Here is a 20,041-nt window from a genome sequence, read left to right as displayed (position 1 = left end):
ATGGATGGATGGATGAGTGGATGGATGGATGAGTGGATGGATGGATGGATGAATGGATGGATGGATGAGTGGATGGATGGGTAGATGGATGGGTAGATGGATGGATGGATGAATAGATGGATGAATAGATGGATGAATAGATGGATGGGATAGGTCAGTGGATGTGTAAATGGGCTCCATGCATTGGTGGCTAGATGGATGAGATAGGTAAGCAGACGGATGGATGAATAGGTGGGCGGGCAGATACGCAGTTTTATTTCATAGATTTTTTTTATACTTAAAGGTTCTCTGAGGTGGCACATGCATGAGTTCCCATGGCACCTCCTGATTTTCACATATGGCAGAGACCATCCATCCATCCATCATCCGTCCATCCATCCATCCAGTGTATCCTTTTCCATTTCGTGCAGCCTGTGAGGTGCTGACAAGCTCAGCCAGGTTTTGCCAACTCAATTCAACGCTGTGTTTTATCAGGTGAGCGTGCTTCCATCTGCTAAAGAAGCACTGTGTGGGTCACACAGAGTAACAGTGACCATTCGGGCCTCCTGTGTTTCATCTGACAGGTAAGGCAGAGAGGGGAGACAGTACATGTTCCTGCTCGGCATCCAAATGAGGATTTTTTTAAATGCCACATAACCAACCCAGGTTCACACGAGGAAGAGGCAGGATGCCACACAGAGTTCTGCGGGCAGGCACAAAGCAGGGCCCCTTGGACACAGGTGGTTATTGATGTCACTGTTGTCCCTCTACTATGAGATCAATCTCCTGGCACAAGGCCTGTCAGCAAAGAAGTTCTTCCTAAAGGTCCCCTGGGGAAGAAGGCTCCAGAGTGAGTTCATCTCAACTGTCAACTTGAGCTCTGGAATCACCTGGGAGACAGGCCACTAGGTGTGCCCGGATGATCTTGATGAGATGAATTAAGGTGGGAATAGTCACCCACTGTGGGAGGCACCATCCCCTAGGCTGGAATCCTGGATAGTATAAAAAGTTATCTGCTTCCTGACTGTAGATGCAAGCTCCTGCCTCTGATGTTCCCACTATGATGGCTGAACATTGGATCTGTGAGCCAGAACAGAGTCTTGTTTCTTTACTTGTATGTGTCTGGGTGTTTTAGTGCAGCAGCAGGGGAGGGAACTTAGACCCCCTGTAAGAACATAAGAGAGCTGTTCTGCTCCTGACCTCTAAGCCAGGACTCTGGCATATGTCCTTCGACCTAGTTCTTGATGAAAAAAAAAAAAAGCCAGTAAGAGGTAGGCGCCGCTATTATTCTCATTTTATCATTTTATGGGAAATGAACAAAGACCCAAAAATGTGCTGGCACAAATGCAGGAGAGTTCTGATTGATTAGTGATGACTGCTCTGGGAACAGTCTCAAAGAGAATCGTAATTGTTTACCAATGTCTGTCTCAGGTGCAACAACAGGAGGGTGGCACAATGCCCATGTTCACACAGGCAATGAACGGCAGAGCCAGGACACACAGTCAGTCCTCACACACTGTGTGAGAAAACCCGCTCCCTAGGGCACACTCGGGCACGGACAGCTCCCAAAGTCCCACTCACCTGCAGATGGGAATGGCTGGCACCAACTGCTTGGGCCAGGTGGGTGGTACCAGCAGGATGGACTCCGGCGCGGAATTCCTCCTCTCCTCCTGCTCACACGGCCCCAGGAACTCCACAGTAGGGTAGATGTGGCGGGCCAGGCCCGCCTTGGACGGGGCGGTGGACACGGGCGTCGGGTCAGGACTGGTCTTCCATATCTTGGAGGGAATCCCGCAGGGCGAGTCAGTGGCCAGGCTGTTGAGGGCATCCATGAGAACAGCAGAGCCGGCCGTGGGGGGGTACCCAGCGGGGATGCCGTCGTCCTGGGGTGCCACGTGAGGCGAGGGCTGTGGCGAGGGGCTCCGGGAGCGCTGGGGTGAGGCTGCGGGCAGAGGGGCAACCAAGGCCTCTGCGCACGAATGCCTCCGCTTGGCACCGGGTGAGGAGGAGCGGGATGCCGGACGGGGCACGGGCGAGTGTCGGCCCAGGCAGCTGTCCTCGGCGAGGCTGGTTCGAGGTGACATTATTGGAGAAGTTCTGGGGGAATAATGAGCAGGGATGTTTTGAAACTGGGGACACAGGTCGTCGGGCCCGGCGTTATTGGGTGAGACGCAGGGCGAGGTGTAGGGAGAGAAGGTGTCAGAAATGAAGCTGGCAGAGGAGCCGCTGCTAGCGGGGCTCAAGCAAAGCGGCTCGCGGTAGCCCTCGAAGCCGGGCACGGGCAGGGTGAACCTCGGGCTGGCGGCCACGCCGGCCAGGGCCAGGGCCGGCTGCTCGGGGGCCAGGCCGGCGTCTCTCCCACGGAGGGCCCCCCCTGCCTGCATCAGTTCGTGGGATGGAGTGATCTCGATCCGAGGGCTCGGGCCCGAAGCCCCTGCTGGCTTGGCTGGGCTCAGAAAGTTCTGGAACCCTATACTATCCGGCTCTCCGAACCGGCCAGGGGGCTCGCCAGAGAGACTGGCGAGGGGGTTGCATGGCTTGAGGCCATAGTCCAGGACATCATCCGGGTATGCGAGTCCGGAGGGTGAGCTGATGGCCTTATGTGCGATCGGTTCTTCTGGAAAGAGAAGGGGGAGGGGGTCTTTAAGCCTCTAAAACAGAACTGGGGTGTGGAGTCACAGTCGTGGGTGGGTGTGGTCTCCTGCCACTGGTTGGTTCTAATACCCCACCATGCCAAACCCTGAGCTTGCCACAAATGAAGCCACTTAGTCCCAAATCCCCTCAAGAGAGTCCAGAATGAGACATTGGGGCTACATAAGCCATGGATCCATGAAGTAAGGAAGACAAACTGGCCTAAGAGTCTCCAAGCTGAGGCCTAAGATCCTCTCAGAAAGGAATTTTAGGGGCTGGAGAGAAGGTTTGGTCGGGAAACTGCCTGCCACGTGGATCTGAGGACCCAAGTTTGATCCCCAGAGCCTACATAAAAGTCAAAGTGGGGAGGCAGAGACAGGGAAGCCCAGAGCTCATTGGCCAGATATTGTAGCCAAATCAACAAACTACAAGTTCAGGGAGAGACCCTGTCATAAAAAACAAAGGTGGAGAGGATTTGAGGGAGACACCCGATATCAACCATTGGTCTCCGTATCCCCGCATACATATATACACACACATGGCCTTGTACACGTGCCTGCATCAACACGCCTGTGCACAGTCACAGAGAAAAGACATTCAAGTGGATTTGATCTCTCTCATAGCTCACGGGACCACAGACCCCCAGCTGGGTATCTTACACTCTGAGTCTCCCTCCCAACGGAGGTTATTTCATGTCTGCGGGTCACGACCCCATTACTAGAATTTGCTAACTCTACAGGGCTACGGTTGGCCTTCTCATTTCACATGTGTGATGTGACCTCAGGATACAGAGAACCAACATGGACTCTGAGATCCATGAGTCTGCGTCTGAGAGGGCCACACCCAAGCGTGAGAAGCTTTCTAGAACTGGATTCCCTGCTCATTCATGTCCATTTATAGGTATGGCCCAGGAGGAGACAAGAGTCCCCAAAGACACGAAATTAGCAGACTCAGAACTCTTTCAAACCATTAAGAGGAGGGATCCAGGGTGGCCCGAATACCTTTATAACAGCGACGGCCATTTGGAATCTCTGCTGTCACATCTCAACGGCCCACCAGAGACGAGAGGGTCACTCCAGTAGATTATTTTGCTCTGTCACCTCATTCTGTCCCTTAAACCCCAAGCAATGACACCTAAACAAACCCCAAGCCTGACTCCTAACATTCCTCACTGGGGAATTTCTCCAGAGCCACCAAGGGATGTTAGTTCCCACCACCTGACACCAACTCTTTCTCCAAGGCCTGATTTCTCCATCTGGCTCCTACCCCAGCCACCAGCAAACCCTCACCTCTCTGCTATCAAGTCACAAACCAGCGCCGGCGCTCCCTGCACACATGTCCGTCTTGAGTGAAGCCCCCCCCCCCCAATTCTCTCTCAGTTTCCCAAAATCTCCTCTGACCAATGTCCGCTCTGGAAACTGTCCTTTCGTGCTTCCTCTGGTCTTTTATGTTGGTCATCATGGGCCCCGTCTGTGGCTGTCATCAGCCTGTATCCCCATTCCACCTGTGTCCAGTGTCCCCCAAGTAGCTCAGAGATAGCCCCATTGAGCACCCCAAACCCCCTTCTGCCACCTTGCCTTTGTACCCACTACCAGATCGATCCGCATCTGATACATATGTGTGCTTAAAGACCTTGTCCTGCTAAATACGGGCCAGGCAAACCACACTCCAAGGACCCACATTTTATCTGCTGATAAAGTTTTATTGGTACACAACCATGTCTATTTATTCCTAGAGTTTCTTCACTGGAACAGGAGAGCTTAGAGTTTTGGCAGGGTCTATATGAGCCACAAGTCTTAAAATATTTACTCTCTGGCTCTTTATGGGTGTTGGTAGTTCTCCTGATTCTAAGCTCCACTGAGGTTGGGTTCACATTCCCTGTGGGTCAGCATTGTTCGCCTGGCACCTACTGCAGTTCCCGGCACTTACACCACAAACCTAGAGGATTCATAAAAGAATCACACCCGGTGTCCTGCAAGCCAAGAATGGGGTCTCCTGCTCTGGGGAGCTGGGGTGGACACTCCGGTCGTCCTTGGCCTCTGTGTACCTTTTCTGGGCCACCATAGAGGAAGTGTACTCCAGCTTAGCTGAATTGACCTCAACATGCCCAGATGGTGCCCCTGTTCCAGATGAGAGCTCCCAAAGGGCTGCTCACCACTCTTAACATGAAAAACAAATGACCTCCCTTGGGCCAGCATGGCTGGAGTCTGCCCACCCTCCGCCTCTCCTCTCTCTGGATCCCAGGCAGTGTGGGGTTGAGGAGGAAGCACTCACTTCCTCCTGACCTCGAGACTTGGCAGTTTCTATTCCCTCTACCTCAACAGCTCCATTCACCCAGGCCCACAAGCTCTGTCACTGTCCCTTAAACAGCTCACATCCCGCCCCCAGGGGTGGCTGCTCTACACCCTGTATGTCCCCTAATTCTACCGAAGTAATTGTGGCATCAGCTATTGATTAGCTAGTCTGCCTGTCACCTGACCAGAGATGCCATGAGGACTCTCCTAAGTACTACTGAGCCTCTGTCACCTGGATGGGAGCTGGCACAAGGTAGGCCATTCCTCTTTAAAGGAATGCACCCCATGAAAATCACATGGGACCCTGACAACACTCCTCCACAATGTCACTACCTGGCCCTACAAGGCAGAGGGCGTCATCTGTAGAGAGGATGACTGGATAGGTAACATCCGTCAAAATCCCAACTGCAGCCCAGAGCTCTTAGCACCACTCTCAGAAATGCTTCCTTCGTGGACTCTCACATCTGTAGGAGAGGAGCAAGTGGTAGGTTAGTGTCTGCAGCCCTGGGGCTGGCAGAGGTTCTGGTTCATTCCAACAGTGACCTACAAAAGTCCTTCTACACCAAGCAGTGGGGACCACTGAGATTCAGTAGTAAAGAAAGGTGGACACAGGGTGGGTTGTCTAAACGGGGAGGGGGCACACGTATGTGGGGGGTGTGCACATATGTGTATGTGTACACACTTAGGAGCACACAAGGCCAGAGGACGATGTCAGGTGTCCTGCCCCCACTCTCCACTTTATTCTCTTTGAGTCAGGGTCCCTCACTGAACTTTGAGCCGGCCTGGTGACCAGCAAGTGCCAGCGATCCTCCTGTCTCTGCCCAAAAAGCACTGGAGTTACAGGAGCTTGATTCAAACTCAGACTCCTCATGCTCACACGCCAAGCCATCTCCGCAGCCCTGCTAAAAGGAGACTTTTGGTTTCTGTATTATGCAAAGAAAACAAGCTTAATTTCACAAACATAATTAGCCTCTGTGGAGCAGGTGGGGGGAAGTGGAGGTGACTTGGAACATGACTTGTGACAACGGAACTCTGCTGACTGGGCGGGAAACAGAACCTAGCCTCGCTCTGCTGCTAACTGGCTAGCGGCAGAAGAAAAGTCCCCACCCACTCCGGGCCCCACAGTCTCACTTAGAAGAGGACAGAGGAAGAGCTTGTCTGCATCCTTCGGCGCTTTGATTCTCTAGCTTGGGTCTGCAGAGCTGGAGTTTATCTGGTACTCAGGGTGAAGTGCTTCTGAACCTGAGCGGGTGCGGCGTGTGTGCACACACACACATGCCACTTCCCGGCAGACAGCACAGCACAGATGTCTAACCTAGGAGCCAGTGAGCACCAGACCCATGTTCAGTGATGTTCTGAGAACCCACTCTCTACAAACTGACCAAGCCAGACACCAGCCCTGTACAGAGATCCCATCCACACTCAAACTCTCTGCCTCAAAAACAAGCTCAGGATATTGTAAGCAATCCAGAACTGTAGCCAGCGTGGACACACAACATGGGGGACACACGATTATGGTAGTACCCATAATGCCAGTACTTGGGAGGCTGAGGCAGGAGAAATGCTGTGAATTCAGAGATAGCTTGGATGACAGAGTAGGGCCCTGTCTCAAGAAACCAAGCCAAACACACACACACACATACACACACAAACATAGGGAACACACACAGTATACATACACATATGCACACATGTGGGTGCACACATGGGCGCATACATACACATACAAAGCCACACACACACACACACGGCTACACACACAAACATGAGGGACACACACAGTACACACACACATACACATAAAAACATGGGAATACACATGGGTGTATACAAAAGCACACACACACACACATAGGTGTATAAACACACAGCCACATACATGGCCACACACATTGCCATACACACACACACACACACACACACACACACACTGCCTCAGAGTCCTAAGGAGTAGCCAGGCCCAGTGAGCCTAGTATCACAGTGTTTACACTGGTTTAATCCGAGCTGGTGGCAGTTTTCTTTACTTTTTTTTCCCCTCTTGTCTCTCCCCAAGTCTATAAATGTTTAACAGCCAGCAGGGGTGTGAAGGTAACAAAGAGTCTTTGCTTTCTCAGGGATTTGACAGCAAATCTCACAAATGGCAAGCCATTAACATCTTTCTGTGAGTGGCTAGGACACTCACTCTTGGGCTCTTTGGAAACAGCCCGTGTGCCAGCTGGGTCTTACTGCCCTCACCTGCCCACAGCCCAGACGGAAGCAGCTCCACTCAGAACCACACCTCCATGCCAGTTCTCTCCGGAGGGTTTCCAGAAACTTCTTCACATGTCTTGGCTCTAGGCAGCATTGCTAGTAAACATTATATACTTACTATGCCTGACTCCACTCTCATCTTTTTCTTTTTAAAGTGTGTGTGTGTGTGTGTGTGTGTGTGTGTGTGTGTGTGTTCACAGACACAAGAAGAGACTGTCAGAGCTCTCTGAAGCTGCAGTTACACATGGCTGTGAGCCAGCAGACGTGAATGCTATGGTCCTCTGGAACAGCACCAAGTGAGCTTAACCACTGAGCTATCTGTCCAGCCCCACGTCTTAACTTTTATTTTGAAAGGAATGGGTCACAACACTCCAGGAGGCTGAGGCAGGAGCATCACCCAGTTCAGGGCCTACCTGAACTACAGAGTGAGTTCAAAGCAAGCATGAACAACTTAGCGAGACCCATGGAAGAGGACCAGGGGTAGGCTCAGTAGCGGACACTTGGATATGTGAGGCTGTTTAATCTATAGTACTACCAAGGGGTGAGTGTGTGTGTGTGTGTGTGTGTGTGTGTGTCTACATTCAAGTGGACCATCTGGACAGAGGCTCTAAGCCTGTATTTCACCCCACTCTCCCCTCCCACTGCTCTTTCTTTGAGGTATAATTTGTGTGGCGGGCAGAGGTGAACAGGTTTTGTCAACCACTAAACACCTTGGCTTGCCAGCACCATCGAGCTATGGCATGGAACTCTGACCCTGCACAGTGTGCTCATGTTAAGGCAGCAGAGGGGAACTCACGACTTAGAAAGGCACTCAAGAGTTGGCAGTATTCCCAAGACACCACTCCTACCAACTCAAAGAGAAAACAGTGTCTAGAAGGAGAGAGCCTGGGGCTGGAGAGATGGCTCGGTGGTTAAGAGCACTGGCTGTTCTTCTAGAGAACCCAGGTTCGATTCCCAGCACCCACATGGAGGATCACAACCATCTGTAACTCTAGTCCCAGGACGTCTGATACCTCTTCTGATCAAAGATACCGGGCTCGCACATGGTACACAGCCATGCATGCAGGCAACCACCCATAAACACAAAATCAATAAATAAAATTTTAAAGAGGAGACAGCTCTCTCTATGTGCCATGCACTTGTGGTGGGCTACCTCATGTCACCAACCATGACAGATGCCTGGGTCCCCAGATGAAGGTGGAAGGCAGGAGCCATAGCTATCCTGGTCCTCTATCTTGTCCTCTTCCCCGACACATGCATGCATGCGCACGCGTACACACACACACACACACACTCTTCACATTCACTGTTCCCCTTGCCCATAATCCCCTTCCATACCTCCAGCTTCCTTCTCCTGGGCCACCATCTTCCTGAGTAACCAGACTAGACTGTAGACTACAGTAGCTTTTAAGCTCAACTTCTAAAGAGCCCTATGGTGAGGTCCACTGACATGGTCACTGATGTGTCCCTCCACCTGGAGAAGGTGAGTGCAGAGGTCAGGTAGCTAAAATACTAGGGGTGGAGCCACCAGACACTGGCGTCAGCACCTGACACAAGACGTGGATTTTAACTCTCACTTCTACATGAGCAGCAGGGACAGCCTGCTCGCCCTCCACAGATGAGAAAATGGAAGCATAGAGCTAGCTTCACCTACCCAGAGTCCTTTCTGGGAACCGATGGGACATGCCCACCGTGGGCTGGAGATTCTGGCCCCATTCCAACCTAAGGATACTTTGTAGCTGGGGCTGGTGTGCATGTGGCTGAGTTGTTGCCCCGCCCACTCCAACAGCTGGCCACTCAAATGTCCCCCTGCTTTACAGGATCGACTGAGGCCTGCGGCTCTGGGTTTCAAAGCTTCGACCTGCACTTCCTGCACTCTGCAGAGGCTCAGTCTGTCTGAAGCATCACCAGTGAGCCACACCCTGGAGCCTGAGCAAGCATCCTTGGGTGTCCTACCACCTCCAGTAGCTGCTCTGAACCCCTTGCTCATTCCTGCTCCCTCTGAATCCCCATAGCTTCAACTGGCCATTTGGTTCTACAACTGATACCCAAGGCTGTCTCAAACCAACACAATGCTCTTCCCATGAGGCCATGGGGCTCACTCAACATCTAGACCCTGAGAATACTTGGGGAGTCCTCTACCACTTTTTCTGGAACTGCAGGACAAGACTGGCTGCCTATCTACAAGGAAATGGAGGCACAGAGAGCTAGCTTCACGTACCCGGAGTAGGATCCTAGCAGGGGCCAGGTTAACCTACCATTAGCAAAAGGCTGCTCGCTGTGTCCAAAGAACCCAGGGCACCCCTCCTCTTCCATATGTGACCCGAGTACTCTGACTCCTCACAGGTAACGACACAGGTCAGTTGGTTTTTCTCACACAGGGCAGTTCACCTGCTCCAGACAAAGCCCCAAATACATTTATCCAAGGACACTGGGTAAACCTTTTTAACAATTCTGACCTCCTCTGCTATGGTTTCTCTGTTTGGTTTGACAGTGTGGCACGCTCTAGCCCCAACCTCTCCAAAAGTGTTCTGTAAAAGAGGAAGGAATTTTACAGAAATAAAATGGACTGGTCAGCACTTGAAGAATTCTCCTGGCATCCCAGACTGTGCAGACCTCTGGAAGTGTGTGAAGCAGCTAGAGAAAGTGCTCCCTCCTGTGACTTGTGCTCCCCCCATCCTCCACCCGCCCCCCCCCCCCCGCCTGGGAGTAAAGCCACTAACTCTCACTGAACTGCCAGTGACTCAGTAAGCTGCTTGTCATAACAGAAGCGTTAGGCGTCAACACGCCTGAGCCATTTGCTTTCTACCTGTGACCACCATACACAACCAACATGAGTCGGTTAGCTTTTCTCACAAGAACACTATGAAACAGGTAATATAGTTTTCCCAGTTTTACAAATGGGGAAAATGAGGGTCAGAGAGGGTGAGTAATCTGCCCAGAGTCACAGAGCTTTGAAGCTGCAGAGCTGAGACACTCTGAGGCAACTTGGCTCCTCCACACACCCCCACAACCCCCACGGAACCCCCACTTCTCGTGAAAGAGGCTATTTTTGGAATGGTGATGCCTTGACAATGAGGGGAACGAGGGGCCCCCAGGACTGAACCTGCTGTGGGGGGCCATTGTTGGCCTGACAACGTAAGATCCAAACTCTTCTTCTAGAAGGTTCTTTTTCATTTGGCCAGGGTAGAGTTAAAAATCACACTCCAGCCACTCAGTGGTCTCTGCCAGCTTTCTTTCCTCCTTTGCCTCCTACCAGATGGGCACTCATGCTCAATAATGGACCGTGGTCAAGGCCAGGATGCCACTAAAGAAAGCCAGGTACACACACTGGAGTCCCTGTATTTGTAAAGTTGAGGCAGGGGGGTTTCTTGGCATTTGAGACCAGCCTGGGCTACATAGTGGGCTCCAGGCCCAGCCTGAGACTCTATTCCAAAAGAAAACAGAGAGAGAAAGAGGGGGGGAGGGAAGGAAGGAGGGAAGGAGGGAGGGAAGGAGGGAAGGAGGGAGGGAAGAGAGGAAGAGAGAAACAACCTGCATACAAGCTTTCAAATATCTAAAAGCACAGGCAGGCAGAATTTTTAGGAAGTGGGATATGATGGCAAAAATAGGAAGCTTACTAGGCCGATAGGAAGTGCCTTGTGGGGAGGGACACAGACCTATAGCAGGAGGGGTTGCGAATCTGGGGGTCCCTGTCCCTACTATTCCAATGCTTCTTCTCCTTCTTTTTTTTTGGGGGGGGGTTTCGAGACAGGGTTTCTCTGTATAGTCCTGGCTGTCCTGGAACTCACTCTGTAGACCAGGCTGGCCTCGAACTCAGAAATCCACCTGCCTCTGCCTCCCAAGCGCTGGGATTAAAGGCGTGCGCCACCACTGCCCGGCTATTCCAATACTTCTTGAGCTCACATCTGAGGTCTAGCACTGAGGCATCATGGTAGCACACAAGATGCGTGGCCAGTCAACACATACTGGCAGCAATGAAAGGGGATAGGTTCTCTGTCTCAGAATAGACCTGAGGCGCCCCTAAACCCCTGCACATGTGACTTCAGGAACCCCATAGCAGGCCAGGAAGGCAGCGGATTTCCCATCTGGCTGTCTTCACAGCCTACAGGGAGAAACACTTTCAAGAGTCACCAATGGCCTTTAAATAATGAAGGGGGCTCTCAACAAACTTCCCCCAAGCCTTCAGTCCCCTGCCCCCTCCCTCACTGCCCACAGAGGGCAGTGGTGACTGGATTCCCCATAAATGAGTCATGTGTGCGATGGAGAGGATCCAGGTTGTCACACCCTTTATTCAGAGGTGACACACACAGACAGGGCCCTGAAAGTTGAGAAATTCCACCCAGATCAGTGGGTCCAAGAACACCAGGGAAGACGAGGGGACGTTTACCGTCTTGTCTCGCCAGCATGGAGGTGCTGGCAGAGGCCGCCTGGCACCCTATGCTGACCTTGTCTCAAGGAAGACAGCTGTCTGCCTTCACCAGACAGAGGCAGCTTCGGTAGTGCCTCCAAGTCTGCCACCAAGCCAGGCACCCACATGAGAGGTCAGGGGACAGAACCAGAGCAAGGAATCCAGCAGAGCAGCAGCTGGTACGATGCTTGCAAAAACACAGCGCCCTGGGCTGCATCGAAAGATGGGGGGCCAAGTGCACCCTGTAAGCCTCAAGGTCTCCTTTAAGCAGAGGGCACCAGGGGCCCTTTAGCAGTTGAGGTGTTTTGGGGTCCACTAAGCCTGCATGTGATCCTTTCCAGAAGTTTATAACAAGCTGGCAGGCTGATACTACCAACACCCCCCTGGTAGGGATAGGGAAACTTGAAGGTCAGGTACAGGGAATCCCCCAAGGCCACACGCAGACACGCACACATGCACACACGCACGCACACACGGACACACATGGACACACGGACACGCACAAAGACATCACACAAATGCACAACTGATGTGGTATCACACAGTTATAATGAATAGCTACCTCATGGTGTCCTGGGTTTTGCGCATGCGCATGCGCATACACATGCGCTCAAGACTATTGCTGCCCTGAGGGGCTTCCTTTCCCGGTGCCCAGCAAAGAACTAAACCATCTGAACTCTCTTGCCTTAGACTGGGCTTGGCTGGCCTTGAATTTCACATAAACAGGGTCACACAGGCAGGGATGTGCTCAATGCCAATCCCGGGATTCTCCTATGTGGTGCTTCTTAAAGGTTTCTTTTTCAGAAGTGGGGGAGGAGGTGCTGCTTCCTGTGGATAGCTCTTCATTTCCTTTCCTCATCAGCTGCCCTCCCTCCACTTTTAAAGACGAAGGCTCCTGGAGAACGAGCCTGAGATCTGGAGATCTGGAGAGCTTTCTCGGCAAAAGGAGAAGGGAAGACCTGTCAGTAGTCACCAAAAATAGACGTCAGATAATTCTCCCACAGAAACAGGACTGGTGGGGTTTGCCTGCAGAAGTGAGGGAAACCCTTTAAGCCTGAAAGGTTTGCAGCAGTCATCTTAAAGGCTGAGGGAAGGGGCTGTTTGCCTGCCTAATCCTCAGAAGGTGGGCTGCAGGTTTGAAATCCGTGGTGGGTGATGTCACCTCTGCTCGATGGATTGGGAGGAATGTCTTAATGACCAGGTGTGTGTGTGTGTGTGACTGATTAAGTGTGCCCACCTCTGGAACATGGCACTCACATTATATGGGAGGGGTATAAAGAAGACATGTTCTGTCAATAGGCATTGGTGTTTGGTTTGAGTCCCAGGTTGAGGGTTTCATGGCCTCATGGTCACCAAGGGGAAGGTTTGCTTGCAGGGCTCTGGCTTCCGAGGGAGTGGGAATGGGTGAAGGGGCTCAGCTCTTGGAGGAGGCTAGGCTAGGCAGAAGCTGCAGAGAAGCCGGTGACTGTCTAACTTCATCTCTTCCTGCGGGGCCGACGTGAACTGGGTGGGTTGTGTCGTAGCCAGCAGGGCTGTTTTGATAAGGCCTTGACAAATCCCATGCGTCCTAGCAGGCCACTTTCTTGCCTTCCGAAAGCTCACTCAGGCATAGCTCAATTAAAATTCACAGGGAAGGGCTTGCTAGGAGAAATGTACTTTATTAACTAAAACAGGCCCTTTTCCAAATCCTTAGATTAGAAGGCAGGCTGGGCCCCAGTGCCCGCTCAGGAAAAGGAACTCCCCCCACTCTGCCTCCAGCCCAGCCCTACTAAAAGGGAGAGAGAAAACACATTAAAGGTCCAGGGCACAGGGCTTTGGAAGTAAATGCCAGGGGATGTGGAGACAGCTCAGTTGGTAAAGTGCTTACCAAGTTGAGCCCAGCACCCACATAAAAAAAAAAAAAAAAAAAGCCAGGCACAGTGACAGGGCTCTCTCTTAATTCTAGCACTGGGGAACTGAAGCCAGGCAGAGCCTAGGGGTTTGCTGAGCAGGCAGTCCAGCTAAACTGGTGTGTTTCCAGTCAGCGAGAGACCCCGCCTCAAACAAGGCAAGTCAGACAGCCTCTGAGGAAAGACATCCAAAGTTAGCCTTTGGCCTTCGAACACAGACACACAGGCACTTGTACACACACACACAGAGCACATGTACACTCAGGCAAACAGACATATGCAAATGCACTTGAGAGCACACCCCCACAAACACACAAACATGCCATGGTAAAAAAAAAAAAAGTCACTGGATGGTTCACCTAGTAATATCTACGGCACAGAGGAGAGCCCTGAGACATGATCCGATTTCTTCAAAAGATAAACAGTAAGAAAATTGTCTGACTGGGATTTTCAAAACGTAAAAGGAGCAATGTTTGAGTCAACCACTCACAATGAAAGGATCTTTAGGACTGGATGCAAAACAAAACAAAAAAACAGACAAACAAACAAAAAACAGCAAAAACCCTCCGGGAAACAGTAAGACTGTTATAGCAGACGTAAACTATTTTAGGTTTAGCAACGTTTCTGTCATTGGCTATCTGTATTCTTGCCCTTCCCATCTGTAGATCCAACCAGCTGTGCATCAGAAATGTTGGGAAGACAACATCTGCCGGCTGGGGATGTGGCCCAGTCATTACAGCGTGGTCTTAGCATGCAGAGTCCCGGGTTCCACCGGCAAATTCTCACAAACTGTGTGTGGTGGATGATCTTAGCTGTAAATGTGACACACCTGGGAAGAGAAACCTCTGGAAAATCTGCCTGCATCTCTGAACACATGTTTCGAACATTTTCTTGATTGCTAATCAATGTGGGAGGGGGCCTAGTCCACTGTGGGCGGTGCCACCTCTGGGCCGGTGGGCGGTGCCACCTCTGGGCCGGTGGGCGGTGCCACCTCTGGGCCGGTGGGCGGTGCCACCTCTAGGCTGGTGGGCCTGGGCTATAGGAAAGGTAGCTGAACAAGCCAGAAGTGAGGCTTCCGGCCTCCACAGCCTCTCCTTCAGCTTCTGCCTCCGGGTTTGTGCTGGAGCTCTGCCCTGATTTCCCTCAGTGACAAACTATGACCAGGGCATGCAAGTCAAACAAGTCCCTTCTTCCCCATGTTGGTTTTGGTCAGTGTTTTATCACAACAACAAGAAAGTAAGCAAAAACACTGGTTGTGGAGGGACATTCCCATAATCCCAATACTTGGGAGATCAAGGCGAGAGGATCAGAAATCCAAGGTAATCCTCGACAAATTTGGGGCCAGCCTGTGCTACATAAGGCCCTGTTTCAAAACAAACAAACAAAGCAAAAACAAAAAAAGCTGTGGAAACATCATTTTACTCATTTGAAAGAATTTCCTTTAAAACAAAATGTTTGCATTATTTTACATTTGTGTGTTTCTGTGCATGCATACATGTGCCCGACCCACACATGGGAGGTCAAAGGGCAACCTGCAAGAATCAGTTTTCTCCTTCCACCTTATGGATTCCTGGAGTCAATTCAGGTTGTCCCAGGTTGTCCCGCTTGGTAGCAAGCATCTTTAGGAACTAAGCCACTAATGTGCTGGTACCATTTTTTTCGTTTTTAAATTTCCATTTATTATCGGTATGTGCTCTGATATGCACGTGGTGGTCAGAGGACAACGTGTGGCTGTCCCTTCTTTGCTTCTCTCATGTGGGTCCTGGGGATGGAGCTGAGGTTGCTGGGCTTGCTCAGAGCACGCCTTTCCCCACCAAACCATCTCCCTGACTCTGAAGACATTTTACTTTTAATCATTACTAAAGCCAGGGGGAGTGAACTATGCACTCTATTGGAGGGTTTTGATATTGGGGGCTCCAGAGTCCAATACCCCAAGAGCAGCCATATTGATTTTTCTCAAGTATCCATATCTTTGGGGTTTTCGGTTGGCTGGTTGGTTTTGGTTTTGGTTTTTCAAGGCAGGGTTTCTCTGTGTAGCCCTAGCTGTCCTGAAACTTACCCTAGACCAGGCTGGCCTCAAACTCACAGAGATCCTCCTGCTTCTGCCTCTGCCCCTGCCCCTGCCCCTGCCCCTGCCCCTGCCCCTGCCTCTGCCTCCTGAGGGCTAGGATTAAAGGCGTGTACCACCTCTGCAGATGTCCATATCTTTGATACTTTCTGATCTGTTAACTATACAATACTATGAATTATAAAGACACTGAGGGAGAAGCCATGGATGGGAGACATGGATGAGATGCCCCATTCTACCACTGCCCCTTAGTTTTGCCTTTTGGGGGAAATTTAGTAACAAAATGTCAGAGGGAAAGTCAAAGGGAGCTCCCCTGTACTCCAAGTGGAGCACCACACAGCCTGTAGCACCCTGGCACAGCCCAGTCTCCAGGCAAGCCTGATGCCCTAACTCAGTTTGGAAACTGTCAGCAAAACCCCAGCTCGGCACAGCAGCTAGGGAAGTGAGCTGGCCACAGCTCTCTGGGAGCCTGAGGCTACTTCCTGTGCTAGGGAGGGAGGAAGTCCCCTCTGGGGGAAAGCCACAGGGCACCCATCATGGAGTTGAGTCTTCAAGGCTATTCCTTTCTGGCTCAGCACATAACACCTTGGAGCAGCCTGCATCACCCAGAAAGCAGCCTCCAGAACTTTCCAGCCACAGAATGGGAGCAACTAAGAAAGTCTTTGCAGCCCGCAGGGTCCCTGGGCTGAGCAGAGCCAACAGGGGTCTTTGAGTCAGAACCAAACAGGCTTCTGTGTTTGCCGACTTGCTCAGGCACCTGGTAGAGCCTGACAGCCAACAGACACTCACTCTCATGGCTCGTCTGCTCTTCTGATTAAAGGCATACCACAGCCTAAGGAAGGGGCTTTTCTCCCACAGGAGCGAGCATGCTTAGGACAGCCAGATATCTTAGGGCCACAGGGGCAGAAATCCCACACCTCACAGAACCCTCACTTACACCCTAACGAGGCCATTGTCTTCACCAGCCACAGCACAGATAAGAAACAGGAGCCAAGAACTAAAGTCACGTGGCCTCCAGCAGCCCACTAAGAGACCTCAATAGCATCTCTTCTTCATCATCTGACCAGCGAGCGCTGATCTGCTTGCTGCAGGCCTGGCATTTCTGCTCAGCCAAGGTTCCCAGAGAGGCAACAAGTCAAGCCAGGGCCTTCGGGGTTTATATATGGTGTTCTCACTCGCACAGTCGGAGGGAAGAAGGGCTCGGGTGCCCCCCAAGAAGCACACGTGACAGAGAAAGAAGCAAAAACGGAGGCCAGGGGAGATATGGCTGGTCTCCACAGAGTGCTGGCCTAGCTTGCATGAATCCTGGGGGTTCCATCCCTGGCACTTCATAAACTGGGTGTGGTGGCCTGTGGTCCCAGCACTTCAGAAGCGGAGGCAGAAGCATCTACAGTTCAAGGCCACCCTTGACTAGAGAGAAAGTTTGAGGTCAAGCTGGGCTGGCTATATGAGATGAGAGAGGAAGAAGGGAAGGGGAGGTGGAAGTGGAGGAGGACGGAGAGGAGGGGGAGGGGAGGAGGGGGAGGGGAGGAGGGGGAGGGGAGAGAAAGAAGAAATTAAAAGCAGAAAGAGAAGAACTGACTTCCCCTTCCATCCTGTACTTTTTCCAAATCTATTTTGCTGGTGAGCTCAGGCTCAAGAGTTCAGGCATATGGACCCTCCTATCCCACCTGGTCACATACAGGAGCTGTCATGCACAAGCCTGTCGGCCGCCTATTAAAGGCTGCAGCTACGGGATGCTCGCAGCTACTACGGGATGCTCGCAGCTACGGGATGCTCTGGGGACACTCTGGCTGTGTGCTGTAAGGCTGAATGCACACAGAGTCTCAGATTCTAAGCACTCCTGTTCCAGACAGGCCTTGCATTGCCAAGGCGTGGCTGCTTTTCTTGCCCTTAGCTCACCGCCTTCTGGGGTAGAGTCCTGGAGCCAACATGAATGCTGCTGCTTTTAGCGTCTGTGTCCCTCTGTTCCCCATCAGAATTTAATGATAAGAGACAGTGAGCTTTTCAAGATAGAATGATGGGGGAGGTGGGGGGGACAGTGGGATGGAGGTGACTCCAGCCCCACTTCCTCTCTGATCAGGGCTCTTCTCACCTCCCCTGGGGCACCTGCAGATGGTGTTTTACCAGAGCAGGCTCATTAAGGTCTGTCCTTAACTCAAAGGGCACAAAGGGCAGCATCTCCGAATGTCATGTGTAGCCAGCAAGCCAGCTAGTATACAGGCCTATTTTTAGCAGCACCAAAAAATAGCCGGTTACTATATCATAGCACCTCATTTGTCCCCGTTTGTTTATCAGGCTGTGTCCCATGCTGGTTCCAGGGAATCCAGGCAAAAGCAGGCAACAGGTCTCATTCATCTCCACGCCCACTGGGCCTGGCACCGAACCAGCATGCCATGTGTTTGCTGGAAGGTTGAGGTTTTCATTGTGCCCCACAAATGGGTTGAGAGCAGGTATTCTCAAGCTGAAGGGCAGATGACATCAGGGACTACTGGTCCATGACTCCCTGGAGAAATGGTGGGAAAAGCCCAAGGCAGTGGGAGGTAGGAGAAGCCGAGCCCTGGGGGCCACAGGTGGACGGTATGTGTGTGCATATATACTCTGTGCTCATGACATATGTGTATTCATGCAGTCAGTTCATGCATGCGTGTGTGTGTGTGTGTGTGTGTGTGTATGTGTGCACATGCATGTGTGTGTGTGTGTGTGTGTGTGGAGATGTGTGGTGTCTGTGACTTTCATCAGCTTTTCAAACAGTGTGAGCCCAGCAGTGTAAAGATGACAGAAACAGACTTCAGCTAGAAATGCCAGGGGTGGGGGTAGGAGACATTTGTTTGACCTCAGAAAGGTCAGACCCACTGAGGCAAACTGGTAGTGAGCACTGCCACCTATCTGTTCCCAACACAGCATCCAGGTAATATGATCCTTCTAGGGGTGACCAGAGAATTCCAAGTTGGAAGGAGGAAGAGTCCACTGAACCCTGAGCATGCCCAAAAGAACTTTAATGGAAGGGGAGGGGCCACCACCCGTCGCACATCTCTCCTGCAGGGTGGGCTCAGCAGCCGCCAGGACCCTTGTGTCCTACCTCTCCCCTCTATACAGGATAAACTTGGACTTCTCATCCACCAGCAGAGAGGTGAGAGTTGATCTTGAAACATCTCCAGGCAAATAAATATAAAAACAGGGTTGGATGAAGGGAATCATTACTTAGCTACAATTTACCCAAACTGACTCCTGTAGAAACAGCATAAATAGAGCTGACTCTTCCGGTGAAGGGACTTGCCACCAAACCTGACCACCTGAGTTCAGCACCCGGCACCCACGTGATGGAAGGAGAGAACCGACTCCCATAAGTTCCTTGGCATAGAAAGAAGAGAAACCTAAGGCCACTGCACACATGAGAATACCACAGTAAGTATCACTCGGGAATATTGCTGGAAAGGGCCTTAGTATACAATCAAACAGATAGCATCACCACAAGAAAATGTACATAGTGGCCAAGTAGTGTTTACACTGGGAAAGATGAGCTTACTGACAGTACAGACTCAGATACTTATGCTCAGATGGCCTCTACTATATCAGCCAACAGGTCTAAGAATAAGATTATATCTTGTCATAGATACTCAAAAGACATTTTATGCCCATCAAGTCCTGTTCCTAGTAAAACTCCCAGGGAAACAGGAATGGATACCTTCTGAGCAGAACGAATACATACATCTAAATTCTATACCAGCATCCAAGGTCCTCCTGCCAAGGTCAAAAGCAAGGTCATTCTTACAGAGGACCAGAGTTCAGTGCTCAGCATCTACGCTGGGTGGCTCACAGCCAGCTGCGCCTCTAGCTCCAACGCCCTCTTCTGACCTCTGCAGACACCTGCATGCTCACGGTACACAAATCCACACATGGCTACATATGTAAACACACAGTTAAAAACAACATACTATTCTAAAGAAGGCAAAGATGGCTACCATGTCCATTTTTATGTAATCTACTTGAGGTACCAGCTGGTGCACTTGGAAAAGACAAGTGAAGCGAGGCCTGAGAAGGGACGCTGGTTCAGTGTGGGCAGAACTGGGTCTTTTCTCCCTGGTATCCTCAGGATCTAACATGATAGGTGATGAGGAAATCGGCTGGATGAGTGTTTGGCTCACGCTGACTGTGGAAGCAAGGGTTTAAGAAACGCTAGAGACAAAAGCACTGGGGTTGAGTTCAGTGGCCTAAGTCACTCCAAGTACACTATCTGGCAGAACTATCACTTCAGCCATTTACACACAAGCAAGCCAGGGTCCAAAGATGTCAAATGACTCTCCCCAGCCCACTACCCTGTTCCTTGCTTGAGATAGCCCCGTGGACCAAGTGCCTCCTAGCCAGCGGAGGAGCCAGAGGCCTCCCGTGGTAGTTCAAAGCCTAGACTCTGACTTTAGCTCTTCCAGCTCTGCCTTTTCCAGAAACTTACTCCACTTCAAAGTTATTAAAGAGAGAGAGAGAGAGAGAGAGAGAGAGAGAGAGAGAGAGAGAGAGA

At 51.4% G+C, this 20,041-nt stretch overlaps 1 protein-coding gene across 7 annotated transcripts in view; it reads right to left on the bottom strand.

Annotated features, from left to right (window-relative positions):
* Nfatc2 (nuclear factor of activated T cells 2) overlaps window positions 1-20,041 on the bottom strand; it is a 123,525-nt gene that overhangs the window by 87,278 nt on the left and 16,206 nt on the right. For 4 of the 7 annotated variants that reach the window (XM_028769585.1, XM_028769583.1, XM_028769581.1 and 1 more), the window contains exon 2: window positions 1,561-2,596. In XM_028769585.1, coding sequence (XP_028625418.1) covers window positions 1,561-2,596 — 1,036 coding nt within the window. The remainder of the gene's footprint in view (window positions 1-1,560; window positions 2,597-20,041) is intronic. The other 3 variants (XM_028769587.1, XM_028769586.1, XM_028769582.1) reach the window with 1 other exon arrangement.

The sequence above is a fragment of the Grammomys surdaster genome, unplaced genomic scaffold (assembly GCF_004785775.1).
Source record: "Grammomys surdaster isolate TR1022 unplaced genomic scaffold, NIH_TR_1.0 193, whole genome shotgun sequence".
In the NCBI taxonomy this organism is placed as follows: domain Eukaryota; kingdom Metazoa; phylum Chordata; class Mammalia; order Rodentia; family Muridae; genus Grammomys; species Grammomys surdaster.
Note: the sequence above shows the minus strand (reverse complement) of the source record. Positions and strands in the feature narration are given on the sequence as shown.